The 19,256-nt window shown below is 45.0% G+C and overlaps 1 protein-coding gene across 1 annotated transcript; it reads left to right on the top strand.

Annotated features, from left to right (window-relative positions):
- The first annotated feature begins 7,415 nt into the window (after nucleotides 1-7,415).
- Nucleotides 7,416-18,163, top strand: FEM1B (fem-1 homolog B). The gene is made up of 2 exons (XM_054042409.1): nucleotides 7,416-8,396; nucleotides 13,972-18,163. Exons 1-2 carry the CDS (start codon nucleotides 8,149-8,151, stop codon nucleotides 15,605-15,607), a joined length of 1,884 nt encoding a protein of 627 aa, XP_053898384.1. The 5' UTR covers nucleotides 7,416-8,148; the 3' UTR covers nucleotides 15,608-18,163.
- The last annotated feature ends 1,093 nt before the right edge of the window (nucleotides 18,164-19,256 follow it).

Here is a 19,256-nt window from a genome sequence, read left to right as displayed (position 1 = left end):
ATACAAAGATTGAGAGAGCGGGAAGTTATTTTTGCTTATTTTTTAAACGAACAAAAGAAATTGTCATGTAGTAAATAAACAGAAGTGTTCCCATGTCACAACACGTCATTGATCCATCTAGTCTGGTCAACTGCTTTCAGCAGTGGGCTGTTATTAGCTAACACATCAGAGGAAAACAAACAAACAAGTTCAATGAGAAACACAAAGGTAGAGGCACATGCAGAATGCAGGGCTAAGTAATGTGGTCTGGGAACAAGGAACTTCTTGTGTTCTGATCCCAGCATTGGGCTTGAGCACATCCAGTATCTCTCTGTGGTTCTGTCTACACTAGGCCTTTTCCCGACAATTTCCCACTGTTTCTCCTGCCAAGTTGTACAGTGCTTCTGTGAGCTGAGTTAGATGACAGCAGTGCATAAGCCATATAGCCCTGTCTATGCTACAGCTCCCACTGTTGCTATTGGGATGTAGCTATACCAGTGTTGACAACTGGACAATTTTAAAGATTAAAGCACTAGTGTAGCCCCAGCCTGTGTGCCGATAAAATGGGAATTATACCTAACTATCCCTAAGGGGAGTCATCAGGTTTACTTAATGTTTGTACAGTGCTTTGAAACTAGCTAATATTAGCTTCTAAACCACTGAAGGGTGGCCTCTAATGAACAGTCCATGTAGATTGCTTGAACAAGATTAGAACTGAAAAAGGTGCAGAGAAAGGCAACAAAAATGATTAGGGGTATGGAACAGCTTCCATGTGAGGAGAGATTAAAAAGACTAGGACTTCTCAGCTTAGAAAAGAGACAACTAAGGATGGGGATAGGACAGAGGTCTATAAAATCATGCATGGTGTGGAGAAAGTGAATAGGGATGTGTTATTTATCCTTTCACATAACACAAGAATCAGGGGTCACCTGATGAAATTAATAGGCAGCGGGTTTAAAACAAACAAAAGGAAATACTTCACACAACGCAACTTGTGAAACTCATTGCCAGGGGATGTTGTGAAGGCCAAGACTATAACAGGGTTCAAAACAGAATTAGATAAGTTCCTGGAGGATAGGTCCATCAATGGCTATTAGCCAAGATGGTCAGGGATGCAGCCCCATGCTCCAAGTGTCTCGAACACCTAGGCAGTATTTGTCTCTAGACAGTATTTGGTCCTGCCATGCGGGCAGGGGACTGGACTCTATGACCTCTCGAGGTCCCTTCCAGTCCTAGAATCTCTGAATCTAAACCTCCAACTGTCAGAAGCATCCGGCATTGGCCACTGGCAGAGACTGGATACTTGACTAAGTGGCCCATTGGTCTGACCCAGTGGGGCTGTTCTTATGGTCTTAAGATGGAGCTAAATTTTTCAAGCTTGCTTTGCTTCATACTATGAGCACTACTGCTGAGTAGTCCCTGCGTATACCTGATGGTGCCTTGGAGGGACCTGCTCCTCAAAAGGCAGCAACGATCAGCAACACAACTCCAGCCTTAAACTTGAATCAGCTGTAGTCATCATCAGGTCACTGGACTGCTAGGGTGTGCGTATCGCATGGCCATTAATGAGCGCTGTACGTGAATGGGGAGGGGAGAGGTGGCCCCGTTGGAGTGGAGTGTGGCTGGCTAGGAAGTGAAGCGTTCACTCGGTTTGCTTTATTGCTTGTGCCACAGCGGCCTTTGCAGATGCCAACAAAGCTGCCGAGAGGAGATTTTCAGGAAGAAATAACGTAAGGCCAGAGGACAAAGTCAACTGAGAACACGCTGTAGTGGGAGTCAATCAGGATTATGGCCACTGGGAATTGTAAGAGTGAGTGAATGCTGTGGTGTAAAGGAGCTTATTCCAAAAGCAATTCACCAGCCAAACACAAAGGCCTTAAAAAAACTCTGTCTGAAAACAAACTGTGTGTTACTTCTGTGGCTGTAATTGCTTTACCAGCAGTTGGCATGCATGGGGATATTTACCTTCTACATCGGCTAAAGCCCCCAGGTCAGGCGGGAGGGTGAGCGCTGAGAAATCGGCTCAGCAGGAATTCTCGTGCTGATCTGGCAGCAGTAATGCCTCGAATGGCTGATTCAAGGGGGGTGCAAAGGCTCCAGAGGGAATTAACCCTGTCCCTCACATTGCGGGAGCCTGATATCAAGATTGAGGCTGAGACTGGAACATGAGGAGGGGAGGGGTGAGAAACACTGGGCCTTCCAAGGAGCAAACCACACCACGTGTGCTATGAATTTGCTGTGTATATCAGCTAGCTTCGTGTAATCTCTTATTATCAGCACGGTCTGGGATCTCAGTAACTGGCCACGCTCACTAGGTCCTTGGGCCTGTAATGAGCGCCACACAGACACATCCACATGGAGCTCGTGGCAGGACTGGGGCCTTAGAGGAACAGACTGACGCAGGATCCACAATAATGTTTTAGGCGAGAAGCTGTGATCTCGGCTTATCGGAGCAGAAGGTAAATCATTGCAAATCCTCTGGGTTCATGTCCTGCCCCCTCAGTGCGCTGTCCCCGTATTCCAGGCAGCAAATCTGGGCAGCTTATTTCATTCACATACCCTCTTCAAAGTACAGTCAGATAATCTTTGCTATTTTTAAAATAGGACCCCCCCCCCACAATCTTTTAACCCTTTACTTGCCTTTTGGACCAACCACTAATTGTTCATGCAGTATGCCCTCATCTCTTTTTATGTCAGATCCAAAGATGGAAAATGATTTTCAGCTATGAAAATGGAATGAGAAATAGGGATTTTCACAAATGAGCAGCTTATCATATTTTTAATTATTATTTCAAACACAGCCCTTAATTAAAATAAGTCGCCGGATTGGGACTCAGGAGATCTGGGATCTTTTCCTGAAACAGACTCAGTGTGACCATGGGCAAGTTCTGTGTGCTTCATTTTCATAATCCACATGTAACCTACACACCTCTTGGGTGTGGTGCTCTGTCCCCTCTCGTGGCACCAAGACCATGTAGCGATGAATGAGTCCGCTCTACTGCCTTCCCTAAGGGCCCTGTGGCTTTTAGCTCATGCAGAAGAGGCTCATGCATTTAGCTCCAGAAGTCTCAGGTTTGATTCCACCCTCCGATGACCGGGATCTGCCGGTGTTACCTATGGAACAAGATTATTAATACTTCACTCTCTCACAAGACAGCAGTGAAACATAAAGCACTGGGAGAGCCTCTGGAGTAAGACTCTATGGAAATGCAAGAGATTAAAGAAGGACAAGGCTGAGAGGACATACGGGGTCTTCGAATCCTCATGCTGAATTTTTTCCACTGTCCCCATTTCACATATTTCCCCCACACGTTGTTCGTGATTCAGTCTATGGTAAGGGGGAGGAGACTCTCTCATCAGTCGTAGAAGGCAATGGAGTAGTTCAGTGGAGGGGGCATGTGACTAGAAGTCAGGGGAGATGGATTCTATTCCTAGCTCAGCCACTGACCTGCTGTAGCCAAGGCAAAGTCACGTAGGACCAGATGTTTAATGCTACCTAGGTGGTGAAAGAGACAACGAGGTATCCAGAGGCATTTTTCAAAGTGCTTAGGCTACGAGAGGAGTTAGGTGCTGTTCAAAACCCCATGAGGGGCCTATCTGCATCTTTAGGTACCTAAACAGCTTTAAAAATCTGGCCCTTATTCATTCTGGCCCAATTCACTGTTGTCCTGCACTTTGTGGAGTCACTTACACCAGTGTAAAATGCTCCCAGATCAGACCGGTAGCGTGTTATACTCACTCTCCACTGGTGTTAACGATGACACAGGGAGCAGGCCAATGGTGAACTGGACCTTCTGCCTCAGAACTGAAGCTGTCATATGTGGGTAATGAGACTTACTTTCCTTTGTAAAGTGCTTTGAGACCTTCGGAGGAATATAAAAGTATTGTTATTTAGGGGACATGCCTATACAATGACCCATGTGGTCTGAGGCACTGAAATGTATCCTTTGATTACCTGATGCCACCCTTCTGTTGTCTAACAGAGGTGCTGAACACCCACAGCACGCATTAAAATCAATGAATAGCAAGGCCTCAGCATCTTGCAGGATCACCTCTTAATTGGGATCTTTAGAACTGATTATGCTTGTGACTTAGCATTTCCTTCTCCTTGGATGTATAACTCTAAAAAGTCCAGAGATCCAAAACGAGGGGAATTCTTGAGATAGTGGAGACAACAGGTTTCAATTTACAACAGTAACATAAGCCAGCATTATTGTATTGTAGCTTATGTGTTTATGTGCCTGTTAAAGCTGATCCTTGGTGACCCAACAACTTAACACTATGTACTGTGTCACTTGGCTGTTGTATCTTCAGTTCCTATTTTGGCAATTGCCTTTGGCAGAATTAGGCCAGTGCTCCCATACATAATGGATGGAATAGCTTGGAGCGAAGTTTCCACAGAAAGCAGCGGGTCTAGTTGCATGATTTTAAATTAACTATTAATTCTGCTGTTACTGTATCCACCTTAAAACAATGGCACGTAGCAGACCTCAGTACAATTAGTAGATCATTTTACTTACAGTGTCAGCTAGTTATAACAAATAACTGGTCACAACAAGACATATCCGTTAGAAGCTTCCGGAGAAGGGGAGTACGGTAGATGAAAGGGAGAAACAAGTAAACAGATGGGGCTACATTTTCCCCCCAGTGGAACTGATGCAATCTTAGGGAAGCTGCTAATGGTGGATCAGGAGTGGTGGAGAGCAGAAATACACCTGTAGACACTTGGGTCTCAGTCCCACTCCTATTGAAGTCAATGACAAAATTCCTACTGATACTAATGGGAGTTGAATTATGCCCTTGAACAGAGGTACAAGTTGAGGCTGGGAAAATCCAAGGCTTGTCTGGGCAGAATTTCATAAAGATCATTGGAAAATTCTGTTTTTTACACAACAAGCAGGAAGAGTGAGTTCTAGTCCTTGCCTTATAGGACATGGATAACACAAATGGACACATAGTTACAAACACATGTAGCACAGAAAGGGAGAGACATGTTCCCACACAACTCTCAGTGAAAGGTTGGGAAGGAGAGAACATCCTGATTCCTGTACACTTTCAAACAGTTATACTTACTGAGGATAAGCCATTGTGACACTTTCAGCAGTGGAAGTTGTATGACTGAATAGTGCTATCACCTGTGTTTGTGGCATAGTCAAGCTACTTAAAAGGGCGTTTGCAAGAGTAGGCTGTTTGAGGAGGTAGAAGTTGTCTGAAGCAGCTTGCCTTTGGAATGTAAAGTCAAAGATGCCAGACTGCAGATGACGAGAAGCTGGGAGAATAGAGGTGAACTAGAGCAAAGACGGAAAGTGATGGCCTGACACCAGAGGGATGGGCCCTCCTCACCTGGAAAATGAGAGAGGAGGCTTAGGGGGACTTACCAAATCAAGAGGCATCGTGTCTCTGTTCTTGATAACAACTTAAATCTATATAGTGTCTGTCATCCCACAAGATCCCAGCGTGCTTACACATTATGGCCCAGACCCCTAACTGAGTTCTGAGTGTGGGCAGATCCCTATTAAAGTCAATGGGGCTCTCGCTGGCTACAGGACTGGGGCCTTGGTTACCCTGTTACCATTGCTCAGCACACTTTTTTGTTTCAAAAGGAGTTCCAGTTTATCATTCCATTTCTGTATTTGGACGCCTACAGCTTTTGTTGAAGAGAATCAAGGCAAGCCTACACAAGCCATTCTGGTCGAGTGGAGTGGATGCTGGACTGGGTGCTAGTTCTACCTGTTACTCCCCCTCTTAGCAAGTCATTTTGTCCCGGTCCTGCACACATGCCCGGCTTTACTTTATTACTATGTGTAGCCCATTGATTTCAGTGGGACTACTCGTGGTAGTAAAATTAAGCATGTTCAGAAGAGTTTGCAAGATTGGGCCCTATTGCGTTTCCAGTGTGCCCACCACACTGGGCCCCCATCTTGGTTGGAACCTCTACATACTACTGCAATATAGATAATTAATACTAAACCACAGCCAAACATAGCCAGTGTGGTTCTGTATCTCAGGAATATTGTACTTGCTGTTCAGCCTTGTTATAGAACATCACCCCACACAATCTCCTTTGTTTGGACCTTTACTTACTAGGGTTTGCTTTGTGGAGCTATCAGGTTAATAATTATCTACTTTCGTTATTGGTAACATTAGTGTATATGTAAAATTAGTATAGGTGACAGTTTTTTCAAAAACGTAATTCTCCTTTTATTATTAATGCTGATTGTTTAGTTCTGCATTTCACTCACCCGAGAAGCCCCTTTCATGCAGCACATGGTCCAGGCAGTGACACATGGCAAGCAGCATAGAACAAAAGAAAGAAAACTCCACAACAGATGGTAACCAAGAAGCAGGGACCTCATAATGCTGGTGGGCATTGTTGCATTCCTTATCCCTAACAGCTCCTTAAAGTGACTCGCACAAGAATTAACAATTAAGCTTGTGCCCTTTTATGATTTATTAAGCAGCCTAAAACTTTCCCCTCACCAAAACAAAGTTGTTCCCCGATTACTTTTTCATTCGAAACGTAGGTTTAATCTACTCTGGTATTTTTGGAAGACTCTCTGGATGACTGGGGTGCTAGCAGTGTTGCCATTTGCTGCGATGGTTGGTGTCCCTCTGAAAGCCCCACCTCCTGGAGTGAGGGGATTACCCAGAAATCTTAGTTTTCATTTAAAACAAAAAACTTGTGCAAACGCGACCCGAGCTGCACCCTGAACGGCACCAGAACAGAAAGTAACTAAAAACAACCCCAAATGGATTATGGAAATCATCCTTTTAAAGCCAAGCTCATGGTTCCTGGAGCCTGGACTCATGATTTTTGAGGGCTTGGCAATGGTGCTGGTGGGATTATAAGGCAGGAGAAGGGACCCCTGACTCAGATGGGGTGTGTGTGTGTGTGTGTGTGGGGGGGATGTATTTTGATTCCCTGTTTGGCTGGTTGCCCTCAGCAGTCTGCAAGGGGGGGGGGGGCACGGAAAGGTCCTCGATGGCTGCAGCCAGATCGGGCCTGGGTGCGTGTGGAGGGGTGGGGGGCGCCAGGCAAGTGCCCCAGCAGGAGGGGCTGAGGGTTGGCAAGTGCGGTGGGACCTGGGGCGGCTGGAGACCCACGAACCACTTTTGGGGAAGCCGCCCCAGCCATGGCACAGCCCGGCCATGGCCCTGTCCTGGGGAGGGGACAGGGCTGCTGGAAGGGGCCGAATGGGGGACCCAGCCCGGTTCCTGCCGAGCAGGGCCAGCCCCTGGCACCGTCCGCCACCCCCAGGTCCTGCCGCGGGCCCGCTCGGCCCCGCCAAGCCCGGAACGGTTCTGCTCGGGTCGCGGTTTCCGGGCCGGGATGGATTCCACGGGGGACTCGGACACTTCCGCTTTTGCTTCCGGAATCTCAGCGGCCTAGAAGGAACGCGGGCGGGGGAGGGGCGCGGCCCAGGACAATTCTGAGGGAGCTGAGGCTTTCCGGCCCTTGCGGGGACCCGTAGCTGGGAGGGCGGGGCTTGACCCTGTCACTCCTGGGAACTCGAGGTCTCAGAGTCCCTGTGCCCCGTGCACGGTCCCTCCGGGGACCCGTAGTGAGGTAGGGGCGTCCGCGCCTCTGCTTTCTCCTTGGTCCCTGCTCCGCCACCAAGGCCCCTCCGGGCACCCGTAGCAAAGGGGCGTGCAAGACCCCCCCCCCGCCCTTCCTGGGTCCCTGCCTCCCCCAGTCCTCCTGTGGGGGCCTGTAGCGAACGGGGGGTTCCCGCCCTCTGGTCCCCCTTCCTGGGTCCCTCCCCCACCAGCCCCCCCCGGGAGCTTTCCTGGGGGGGCTCCCTGCCCCCCAGCCCTGTGGCCCTGTCGGGGGGTGGGGGTGGGGTAGTGGGCACTGAGCCCCAGAGCGGTGGCTGCCCTCGGCTGCCCACCCGCCATGGCACGTGGCACTCCGAGGGGCTGGAGCATGTGGCCCTGACAGGGCGCCCTGGGGGCTGTGGGTAGTGGTGGAGACTCGAGTCACCCTGCGCTGTTGCTGACCCTCAGGGGGCCAGCTGGGCTCTGGTCAGGGCCTGCCCGCATGTGCCCCCCGCCGTGGACCGATTCAGGACGGAGGAGGAAGAGACTACCCTGGCCTTGGCACCAGCTGCAGCTGGCAGGCCTGAAGGTGGCGGTGGCAGCAGGAGGAGAAGTTGGGAGGAGGAGAAGGCCATGGAAGGCCTGGCCGGCTACGTGTACAAGGCGGCCAGTGAAGGGAGAGTGCTGACCCTGGCTGCCCTGCTGCTCAACCGCTCCGAGAATGACATCAGGTACTTGCTGAACTACATCAGCCAGCAAGGTGGGCAGCGCTCCACGCCCCTTATCATCGCAGCCCGTAACGGTCACGCCAAGGTGGTGCGCTTGCTGCTAGAACATTACCGGGTGCAGACCCATCAGACTGGCACAGTCCGCTTCGATGGGTACGTACACAATGCTGCTGTCTCTTACCCCTATCTCTTTCAAAGGGGAATTGCAAAGCCGGGATGAAAATTGAGCTATCTCAGAAACAGATGCTGAAAGATCTTGCTAACCAGACCCTGGGCTGGTCTACACTACAAAGTTAGATTGTCTTACCTACATCACTTAGGCCTGGGAAAATTTTCACGTCCTGTGCACTGTAATTAAGTTGTTCTAATGCCCATTGCAGACACCGGTCGACAGAAGAATTCTGTCGACCTAGCTACGGTCTCCCAGACAGATGGATTTACTGCTGCAACGGAAGAACCCTTTCCATCATTGTAGTAAGCATCTACGCTACAAGTAATGCAGCTGTACCACTGTAATGTTCCCAGTGTAGACATACCCTCTCTGTGTGATTATGGGGACCACACAGCACTTTCCTACCAGAGTTGGAATAGTTGCTGTGAAACGAACTAGGGTTCTCCCCACCCGCACTCTGCTGGGAAAGCTATGAGCAGTAGCAGTGCTACAGGAATTGTGTGTCGACTCAGGGAGTCATAACTTCCTCAGTTCCCAACTACATGGGCAAAACATGTATTTTTTTGTTTTGTTTTTTGTTTAAAAAAACCTTACCTTATACAGCATCTAATGGGGCTAGCCACAACTCCCACACCTCAGCTCCCCAGGGAAAGCTTCGCCTTTGACTTGGGCAAGTGGCCTTTTTTCAGGATGTACCAGAATGTATTATTCTATGACATCACTGCTACCATGGGTCGCATGGAGCTTTAGGACATGCCCTCAGAGAGGGAAGGTGTGAGCCACATGGATGCCCTGTTTGTATGCAGCCACCCTCCTTTTCAACTGCTCTAGATATAATTGATGATGCCTCTGGTTCTAGATAAGGTAGACATGGATTCCTCTCTAAATTACTCCACAAAATGGTATTACTCTTTTGATTAGTACATGTTATTCCAAAACCTTTTACAAACTACTGTAGTATATAAACCATACAGGAGACATCACTTCCTCCAACACTATAATATAATTATATGGAGATATACCTATCTTATAGAGCTGGAAGGGACCTTGAAAGGTCATCAAGTCCAGCTCCTTGCCTTCACTAGCAGGACCAATTTTTTTGCCCCAGATCCCTAAATGGCCCCCTCAAGGGTTGAGCTGACAACCCTGGGTTTAGCGGGCCAATGCTCAAACCACTGAGCTATCCCCCCCCCTACTAAAGAATACTAAATGCAGTATTCTTTGAAGGAGGTGCTCAACGGCACATAACAGTTTAGGACAGGAAGGGGAGAAAAGTACACTATTCAACTGAAACTGCATGGGGAGTTTTGGGGGAGAGAACGTAATCACCTGAGCTGGGATTTAGCCAGGACGCTGCGGGTAATAATTTTGTTCTTGGAAGATGTGCTATGGGATCATTCTGGTCACAAAGGATCAGTTTTCCTTCTCTTGCAAGACCTGTCCCCAGCAGCTCAGCACCCTCTGACAAAAGCTGTGGTACCAGTTCAATTCAGAGTCACGGGAAAGAGAACTGCCTATATTGAATCACCACCATCACTTCCTGCAGCAACTGGATCTCACAGTCAGCTACCGATTGGTGCTTAGCTTATGAGATGTGACAGGATCACAGCATGAGATGCTATAGCTGCATTTGTAATATGCTATAGGTCCCTTCTCAGCCCAAATGTACAGTAGTTAGTTATCAGAAAAAGGACCCTTTTGGTTGTATACGGAGCATACAGGGATTTTGTGAGGCTTAAATGTTTTTAAAGTGCTTTGAAAACCTCCAGTGAGAGCGCAAATTCCCCTCTACCTTGCTTACTCTAGCTGTTTAAAGGCATGGGAGATGGTTTTTATGGCCTCATTGATATCTACATTTTAATGAAGTTTTATTTCTAATTTGGACATTCAGATTTTACTTAATGGTAATTATTTTTTTTAAAGGTTACTTTAGCTCTGATTGCTGGGGCCACAAGAGTTTAGTCTTGAGCTATGGAGCATTCTGGACAAGGTTGTATAAGGAGCTATAGTTCCCACAAACTCAGTTCCTGCATCTTGTCAGCCATTTTACTCTTCCTTAGTTGGGAATATAGAGTAATCTTATGACTTAGACTGGGATAGTTGTGGACTTTACATCAGTATATCAGCAAGCTAAGTGCATACAGACTGAAGGTACAGAAGAAACTTTTCTTAAAAGTAAGCTAAAATTCTTGGCCGCTAAACTGCCTGGTTTGTAGAAAACTACCTTACCTGACCCAAGAGTCTATGGGTTTCAAAGCTCATCAGAAGATACCTTGTTAAAGTGGATTATTTAAACATGTTTATGCAGTTCTAGCTGTGTGTTAAATCATATTTGTAAATGGATTTGTTTTGTGTAGTGTGGACAGAGCTATTGCCTGAGGCCTTTCTAAATGAATCTTAGTCCCTCACCTTTTTAGAACTATAGCACTGATATAAGTATTTTAGTTTAGCCTGGAACGAATACTATACAGTGAAATTTTACTAGATTATGAATAACACTTATAATCAACCAAGATTACCTTTCCAGAATGTCTTGTTTCTGTGTTCCTGAGTGGACCGTCCTTTCTTCACCTCTGTTACTGCCCTTGTTCTTAAAACTACTTGTTGCAATGTTATTCTAATGCAGTGTTTCTCAAACTGGGGTCGCCAATTGTTTAGGGAAAGCCCCTGACAGGCCGGGCTGGTTTGTTTACCTGCCCCGTCCACAGGTCCGGCCGATCGCGGCTCCCACTGGCCGCGGTTCGCCACTCCGGGCCAATGGGGGCTGCTGGAAGCGGCGGCCAGTATGTCCCTCGGCCCGCGCCGCTTCCAGCAGCCCCCGTTGGCCTGGAGCAGCGAACCATGGCCAGTGGGAGCCGCGATCAGCTGGACCTGCAGACGGGGCAGGTGAACAAACTGGACCGGCACGCCAAGGGCTTTCCCTACACAAGCGGCGACCCCAGTCTGAGAAACACTGTTCTAACGTGTTCCAACATGTATGCACCCATAAATGGTTCTTAAAATAAAAAAGCTGAAATCTCCTGCCCAACCATATCCATAAAGCTAAAGTTGCCCTAAAAGCAAACTCAGGTTTCACAGATTTGCTTTCTTTATGCTGCCTGTATGAAAAGGAAGAGCTTGTTTCAGATACAGGAAGAGAGAGAGAACATAATGGGTACCCGCTGCTGACTTGCATCTGGCTGTCAATTGATGGCCTGTAATTACTATAGCTATGCCTCTCCACCAGCTCAGGGGAGGAGCTAAGAGTAATTCCTCTCTGTGGCACTGAGGGAGACAGGCCGAACCCAAGAATGCTCATTTTTGATCATTCTTTCCAAAGAAAAATTCCTCGAGAATGAGTAGAGTGGAGGTGTATGTGTGAGGGGGTCTCTCCTGTTTTTGAGGTGGAGGAGGGTCTCCTGCTCCCAGTCAATGCTAGAAAGGGACAGGGTGGATTTGATTTAAATCAAATTGATTTAAATCACTAGTCAGGAAGACTCGATTTAATCATGGATTTCTACATAAAAGTGCATTCTTGTTGGTTGTTATAACCTTAATCATATTCTTCACAACTCAGAGATAGATGAGACCCAAACCTGGGTTTCTTTACAGCCTGCTGCCATTATAGATTTTCCCTTCTAGTGAGAGAATGGTATGGTAGATCTCAAACCAATGAAGGCTACCCTCAGAAAGACCTCAAGACTTCTGGAATATGCTGCTCAAACAGTTTCACTTTTGTTTCTACTGCCTGTCCCTCCCTTCTCACATTTATCTCTAGACTTCTTCTCCTTGTCCAGATCTATTCCGCCCCCAGCAATCTTCTATTTATAGAACTTTTGAAATTTTGCACTTTTAGAGAGAGGTAAGGGATTGACTCTGTGTACACAAATTTGAAGAGGGACAATAGGGTTGAGGTCTGTTATTTCTCACCTCTACATATTATTTATTTATTTAAAACATTTTTGCTGGTAACAAGCATGTTATCTTTGGAGACACAAATCCACAGTTTGAGAACTGCAAAACTAAGCATCTCTGATGGTATCTTCTAGACTGAGCACTGAGTCCCATTGGGTAAATAGAAAGATTAACCTAAATGATCTATACAGAAGCCCCTGGAACCACATAAGATTGGGTCCCTAATCCATGAACTATTGGAACTCATTTACAAAACTTTTCTTAAACATGACATGAATATGTTGTCTCATACTATAGAATTAGAATTTATAATCCCTCGTCCATGATGAGATAACTTTGAGCTATAATGTATCTTAATTAAAACTATCTTTAGATAAGTTTTTTTCCTCAGGAAGCATTTTATGAAAAACAACATTGATTTGTATCCACCCTGGAAGGGCTGTTATCACCACTCTACTGTTGGATGTTCTTCTTCTCTACATCACTGTGTGTTTATGGGATGGCTGGGCCCTTTCACTTCTTCCTGGCACAGATTCAGGGCTAGGTCATTTTTATGCACCGCCTGTTTAAACTTCCTCTCATGCCCCCTGCATGAGGATATTCAGGCTAGGCCGTGGGGGGTGTGCTGTGCATTCACTGTTTGTGCTCCTTGTGTCTCCCATCATTCTTGTGAGCCTGATTGCCACAGTTGTGCTAGGGAGTCTGTGATGGTGCCTCTAGTCTCTGCCAAGGTGCAGACTAAGGAAGACTGACTCATAACACCCAACTGTTTACTCCCCAAATTCTTGTTTTGTGTATGTGTCCCCCTGCTGCACCAGGAAAGCACCTCTGGTCATAGGGCCAGGGCTTGAAATCCTTCCTCACATCTTATTACAAAAGTAGCTCCACTGATTTCAGAGAGGCTGTTTGTGGAGTAAGGAACGGCTCATGCTGAGTGAGGATATCAGAATCCAGCCCTAAGAACTATCTTTAGACCAGAACTCTGAAGCTTGTCCTGTTGGGTGTTGTCTGAGCACTTGAGCATGTAAATACACATGCAGCTATTCTCGCAAAGTTACTTATGTGCATTTGCAGCATAATTATTCAATCACGTTGGTGTTTTTTTATTCAGTTTTAACTCTGGAGAACGCCTGAGCAGGTCTACAAACTGCAATGAAAGATGGGTTTGTCCTTTTGCAATGGTTTGGTTTCCCAGTGAAGTCTGAGATACTGTTTTCATCCATATTGCTGCGATATAAACAGCTCTTGTTTCCACATTCCAGTGGCCTAGTGAAGTGGAGAAAACATCAGACTTTATCTTTTTAAGTCTGAATTTTATTCTCCTTATGTAATTCTACGATCTGTAGGTTCGCCTTCCTTTACCGAATGTCTGTAGGCGATTCTGTTAATATTAATGGGGTCATGTGGCTAAATCCCTGGCACTGCTTTGAAAATCTCAATCTCTAACTTTTTTTTCTGCTGGACATCTGCGTACTTGCTGATTGCCTTATTTTGTCTTGCTCTGCTGATAAATCTCTTCAAGGATAAAATGGGATGGCTATAAAATATCTGCCTGTGTTGAATATAAACTTGGAATATTGGTAACCTGCTTCTTGCAGACAACTCCGCTCTCTTACAAAGTGCAGCCGTTTAACTGCCGGTTTTTTGTCTTTGCATTTGTAGTTATGTCATTGATGGAGCCACAGCTCTCTGGTGTGCAGCAGGAGCCGGACACTTTGAAGTTGTCAAACTGCTAGTTAGTCACGGAGCCAATGTGAACCACACTACTGTGACCAATTCAACTCCGCTGCGGGCCGCGTGCTTTGATGGCAGACTGGACATAGTGAAATACCTGGTAGAAAATAATGCTAACCTCAGTATTGCCAACAAGTATGACAACACTTGCCTTATGATTGCAGCTTACAAGGGACACACGGATGTGGTGAGATATCTCTTAGAACAACATGCTGATCCCAACGCCAAGGCACACTGCGGTGCTACAGCATTACATTTCGCAGCTGAAGCTGGCCACGTCGAGATTGTTAGAGAGCTGGTCAAATGGAAATCTGCAATGATGGTGAATGGCCATGGAATGACGCCATTAAAAGTAGCGGCTGAGAGCTGTAAGGCAGATGTGGTTGAACTACTTCTTGCTCATGCCGACTGCGACAGAAAAAGTAGAATTGAAGCTTTGGAACTTCTGGGTGCATCGTTTGCAAATGACAGAGAAAATTATGATATAATGAAGACTTATCACTATTTATACTTAGCAATGCTGGAGAGGTATAGAGACCGTGAGAACGTCATTGAGAAAGAGGTTCTTCCACAAATTGAAGCTTATGGAAACAGAACTGAATGCAGAACTCCTCAGGAATTAGAATCTATTAGGCAGGACAGAGACGCCCTTCACATGGAAGGCCTCATAGTGCGTGAACGAATTTTGGGCTCGGACAATATAGATGTTTCACATCCTATTATTTATCGTGGGGCTGTTTATGCAGATAACATGGAGTTTGAACAGTGTATCAAACTATGGCTTCATGCATTGCATTTGAGGCAGAAAGGTAATAGGAATACCCATAAGGATCTCTTGAGGTTTGCTCAAGTCTTCTCTCAGATGATACACTTGAATGAGCCTGTTAAAGCCAAGGACATAGAAAGTGTTTTGAGGTGTAGTGTCTTGGAAATAGAACAAGGAATGTCCAGGATTAAAAGCAACCAAGATACTGACATCCACACAGCCATGGACAACTACGAATGCAATATTTTTACCTTCTTGTATTTGGTGTGCATCTCAACCAAGACTCAGTGCGGTGAAGAAGAGCAGTCTCGAATCAACAAGCAGATTTATAACTTGATTAATCTTGATCCCAGAACTCGGGATGGGTCTAGTTTGCTGCATCATGCTGTCAACTCCAGCACACCAGTAGATGACTTCCACACCAATGACGTCTGCAGCTTTCCAAATGCACTTGTCACCAAGCTCCTGTTAGACTGTGGTGCTGAAGTGAATGCTGTGGACAACGAAGGAAACAGCGCACTTCACATCATTGTCCAGTACAACAGACCTATCAGTGATTTTTTGACTTTGCATTCGATTATCATCAGTCTGGTGGAGGCTGGTGCTCATACAGACATGACAAATAAGCAGAAGAAGACTCCTCTTGACAAAAGTACAACTGGGGTGTCTGAAATCCTCCTTAAAACGCAAATGAAGCTGAGCCTCAAGTGCCTGGCTGCCCGTGCAGTACGGAGCTATAACATAAGCTACCAAAAGCAGATCCCCAGAACGCTGGAAGAATTTGTGGAGTTTCATTAGGCCACGTACAATCTTTCAAGGTGGTGCTACTCCGAGAAGACTTAAATCACAGACATTAGAAAACGTGTGCATAGATTAGTTCTCCCCTTTTGGGGGTTTTTTTTTCTTTGCATTCAGTCTTCAGCCTCTGTTCTCAAACAGATCTTGGGGAAAAAAGCCACATTGCTTGGATATAACTACAGTCTGGTGTCTGAAAAGGTGGTCGCTCTTTTTTGATTAAAAATACATTTTCTCATCTTTAAAAAAAACAAAAACAAAACGAAAACAAACACCCACGGTAACAAGCACAAAATATTGTTTCAAATATGCACGTGCATTCATGAGTTACAGCTGAGAATGCTTTTAAACAGCCACTTAAAAAGATGTTTCTGTTAAAAAGCCCATGCCACCACATTACCTCTGCAGCAAATTTGTAGATTTAAAATCTTCTTGGGACAAGGAAGGAAAAAAAAAGAATTTGAAAGTATCTTGTAGTTGGGGATAAATCTCAATACACAGAGCAATCCAGGGCTCTCATTTCTTGCCATCTTTTTCTGCCATTCACTTAACACTGACGCGATCAGTAACATTTTAAACTATTCCTATTCTGTTTTTGAAATGTAACCAGCAATTATCAACAGCTGTAGGGGTGTGGGGACGCTCTATTAGGAAATACAGGTTTAAATTCAACTGTATGAATAGCAGATATAGTAATAGTTAAATAATCATGTTCTTCATTTATACTAGCACATCTGTCCAAATGAATCTAAATCTATCCATTTCTTTTTACACAGCAAGCCACTCATTTATAAAGATCGTGCCTGGATACCTAGAAAATGGATAGGGGGTGTGTGTATGTTCATGTCCCCTCACATTTCAAATAGCTTTTAAATTTTTTTGTCGTTTTAGTGCTTAACATGCAACGTTTTGACTCCGTTTTTAAAACTGCACTCCAGAATTCCTAATGCTGTGTCTTCCTAATGGAGCAGTCTTTCATCGAAGGATCCCCTTTGCCCAAGTGTCTTCCTTTAAGTGTGATGATGATCAGAACCAACTTTCCAATACGCATGGAATTAGTCTCCCTGACTCAGTTTAAATTTTTTCATGATTTTTATTCCTTTCATTATGAAACCTTACAGTAAAATTGTTTTTTTTTTAAATCATCCTATAACTAAAATGTTCTTTTACGATGAGAAGTAACTGATTGTATAATAGCTGTTACTTGAGAAGGTACTTCTCCTTGGCAGAAGTTGCAGCAGTAAAATGTCACTTGTTTTGACGGGCTACTGAAAATTCTGTTTGTTATTTTAAATAGGGCTTTTTAATTGTCAGACAATGAAATAATGTTCTGTATTTTTTTAAACAATCTGAGTAGAACTTCAGGCAAGATCTGAGCACACATTTCCATTTGTATTACAAATAAATAAACACTGAATGTGAAATTAGTTTGTAATTCTAATTTTTGGCTAGTGCCAACCAGAACAATGCTGCTCAGATTGGATAGTGCTGTAAAGATCGACTGTTGTGTGTCTCTTGTAAAGGAAAAAGCTTTGGCACCATTACATCTTTAATTTGCAAGCTTCTCAGTCTGCCAGAGTGTGAGAACAAAATCCTCAAATGAGAAATGTGTTTGTAATTTGTATCTCACGTAGTTTCAACTATAGTCTGAAAAACCAACAGTTGCAATTCAACGTTTCAGGAAAGATGACAAAGCCAAACTCAATCACCCATGGCCTTAAAACAAATGCAGCACCACAGAACCTTCCACAGAATAGGCAGGAAGACAATAGTGTTCCTGTAATTTTGTACTTTGCATGTCTTCCTCTGTACCAACAATCTGAAGTTTCACATAATCTTAGATTTCTGTTTTGCTAAGATTTTATTATGAACATTTCTAGCCTGGCTGTAAGATACCCTCAAAGGGTTTTAACTTACTGTTGACAGAAAGTTTTTAAAGCTCATATGTTTGAGTCTGAGCCCACGCGATGACAAATGTCCTCAAGCCCCCTGAAGCCAATGGCTTCTCAGCACCTTTTGGGATCACATCCATTATAGCTAAATCCTCAAGACCTTCCTTGCTGGAGGACATGAAGAACAAATACCAAAAGCTATATATTATGGTGGTACTGTTAGTGGTGGCTGATATATTTTAACACCAACTAAAATAAGCAGATAGATGAATCTCTGTATGTGTTGGGAAAAAACTCCCATCTCTTGCTATAATGTGCCACCTACATCAAATAAGTTATTTGGACACTGCTGCACCTCGGTCCACATTTATAATGTGTAAGACTAAAGAGTTCTTAAACCCCAGTTGACTAGGGAAGAAAGGACTGAACACTGGTTCTATATTGATAGTGTGTGTGCGTGTGACATGCTGCTGGCAAAACAGCTAGGCAGTAGATAACCGCTGACTGCTTTATGAATGGCTCGAAAGGCACTGGTTACAATTTGTGTACTGTTAATTAAGACAGCACATCCTTGCACTATTTTCCTCAGGATGTGATTCTGACGTGTAAAATAATCTACATGATGTATTCTTGTGAAATATCTGCATAAAACCATTCTTGGAACAAACACATGCCTGAGATTTCTGTAGATGAAATTGTTAGTTAAATGAAACTCCTCCACAAATCATTTTGCTGTGTAATAGAAAACAAAATTACCCCATATGTTCTGGTGGGAAGGGTGGTGGTCTTGTATTTCAGTTTGCAATGTGTGTTCTGCTAATTTCCACCTTTGGTTCTACTGCATCCTTCCTATTCTAGGATCCTTCACCCATGACTTCAGTATGTGGAAAGCTGCAGAGAAAATATGCCATTATCCAAGAGCAACAATACTACTTAACATTTATATAGCTCGTGGCTCTCCAAGCACTGTATAAAAATGAATAAGTGTTGTTAGCCCTATTTTATAGACTGGGGAATTGATGCACAGTGTTGAAGGGTCTAAGCTGAAGTCCTCTGAAATCAATGAAATGATTCCTGTTGACATCATTGGGCTTTGGGTAAGGCACAAAGTGACTTGCCCAAGGTCTAACATGGCAAGTCTATAGTGGAGTTCTTGACTCCTGATGCCATCCTCGGTTCACAAGACAGTCCTTTTGGTTGCAGCCCTAGGTCTTGATGGTGGTGATGGTCATGTGAAGTGTTAACTGATTTCAACTAACGTTGCCTTTAGGGGGATCTGAAAGCTGTTACAGAATCAGGCCCACTTAGCTTCACATTAGAGCAGCTGACTAGGCTGGAGATGCCTTTGGTGGAGAGAGTTACCTGGCTTTGCCATTGTGGCTTTGCCATTGTTAATGTTTTGGATTTGTATGAAGAAGAAAAAAAAAGCCACCTCCTTGCACCCCCCCCCACAAGGAAAATCTGTCATTAGTAGTCCAGCTAGTGCCTTGTTGAGAGTCTGTCATAACAACACAAGAACGGCCAGACCGGGTCAGACCAATGGGCCATCTAGCCCAGTATCCTGTCTTCCGACAGTGGCCAATGCCAGGTGCCCCAGAGGGAATGAACAGAACAGGGAATCACCAAGTGATCCATCCCCTGTTGCCCATTCCCAGCTTCTGTCTTCCTTTGTACTTTCTTAGCTGAGTCCCAAGCCTTATTTTTTGTTGGGTCAAAGTTTTGTCTTTGGAAGGACCCCACAGGGCTTGCCCATAAGGACA

Source organism: Malaclemys terrapin, chromosome 10 (assembly GCF_027887155.1).
Source record: "Malaclemys terrapin pileata isolate rMalTer1 chromosome 10, rMalTer1.hap1, whole genome shotgun sequence".
Classification (NCBI taxonomy): Eukaryota; Metazoa; Chordata; order Testudines; family Emydidae; genus Malaclemys; species Malaclemys terrapin.
This window is presented reverse-complemented; position numbering and strand designations above follow the sequence as displayed.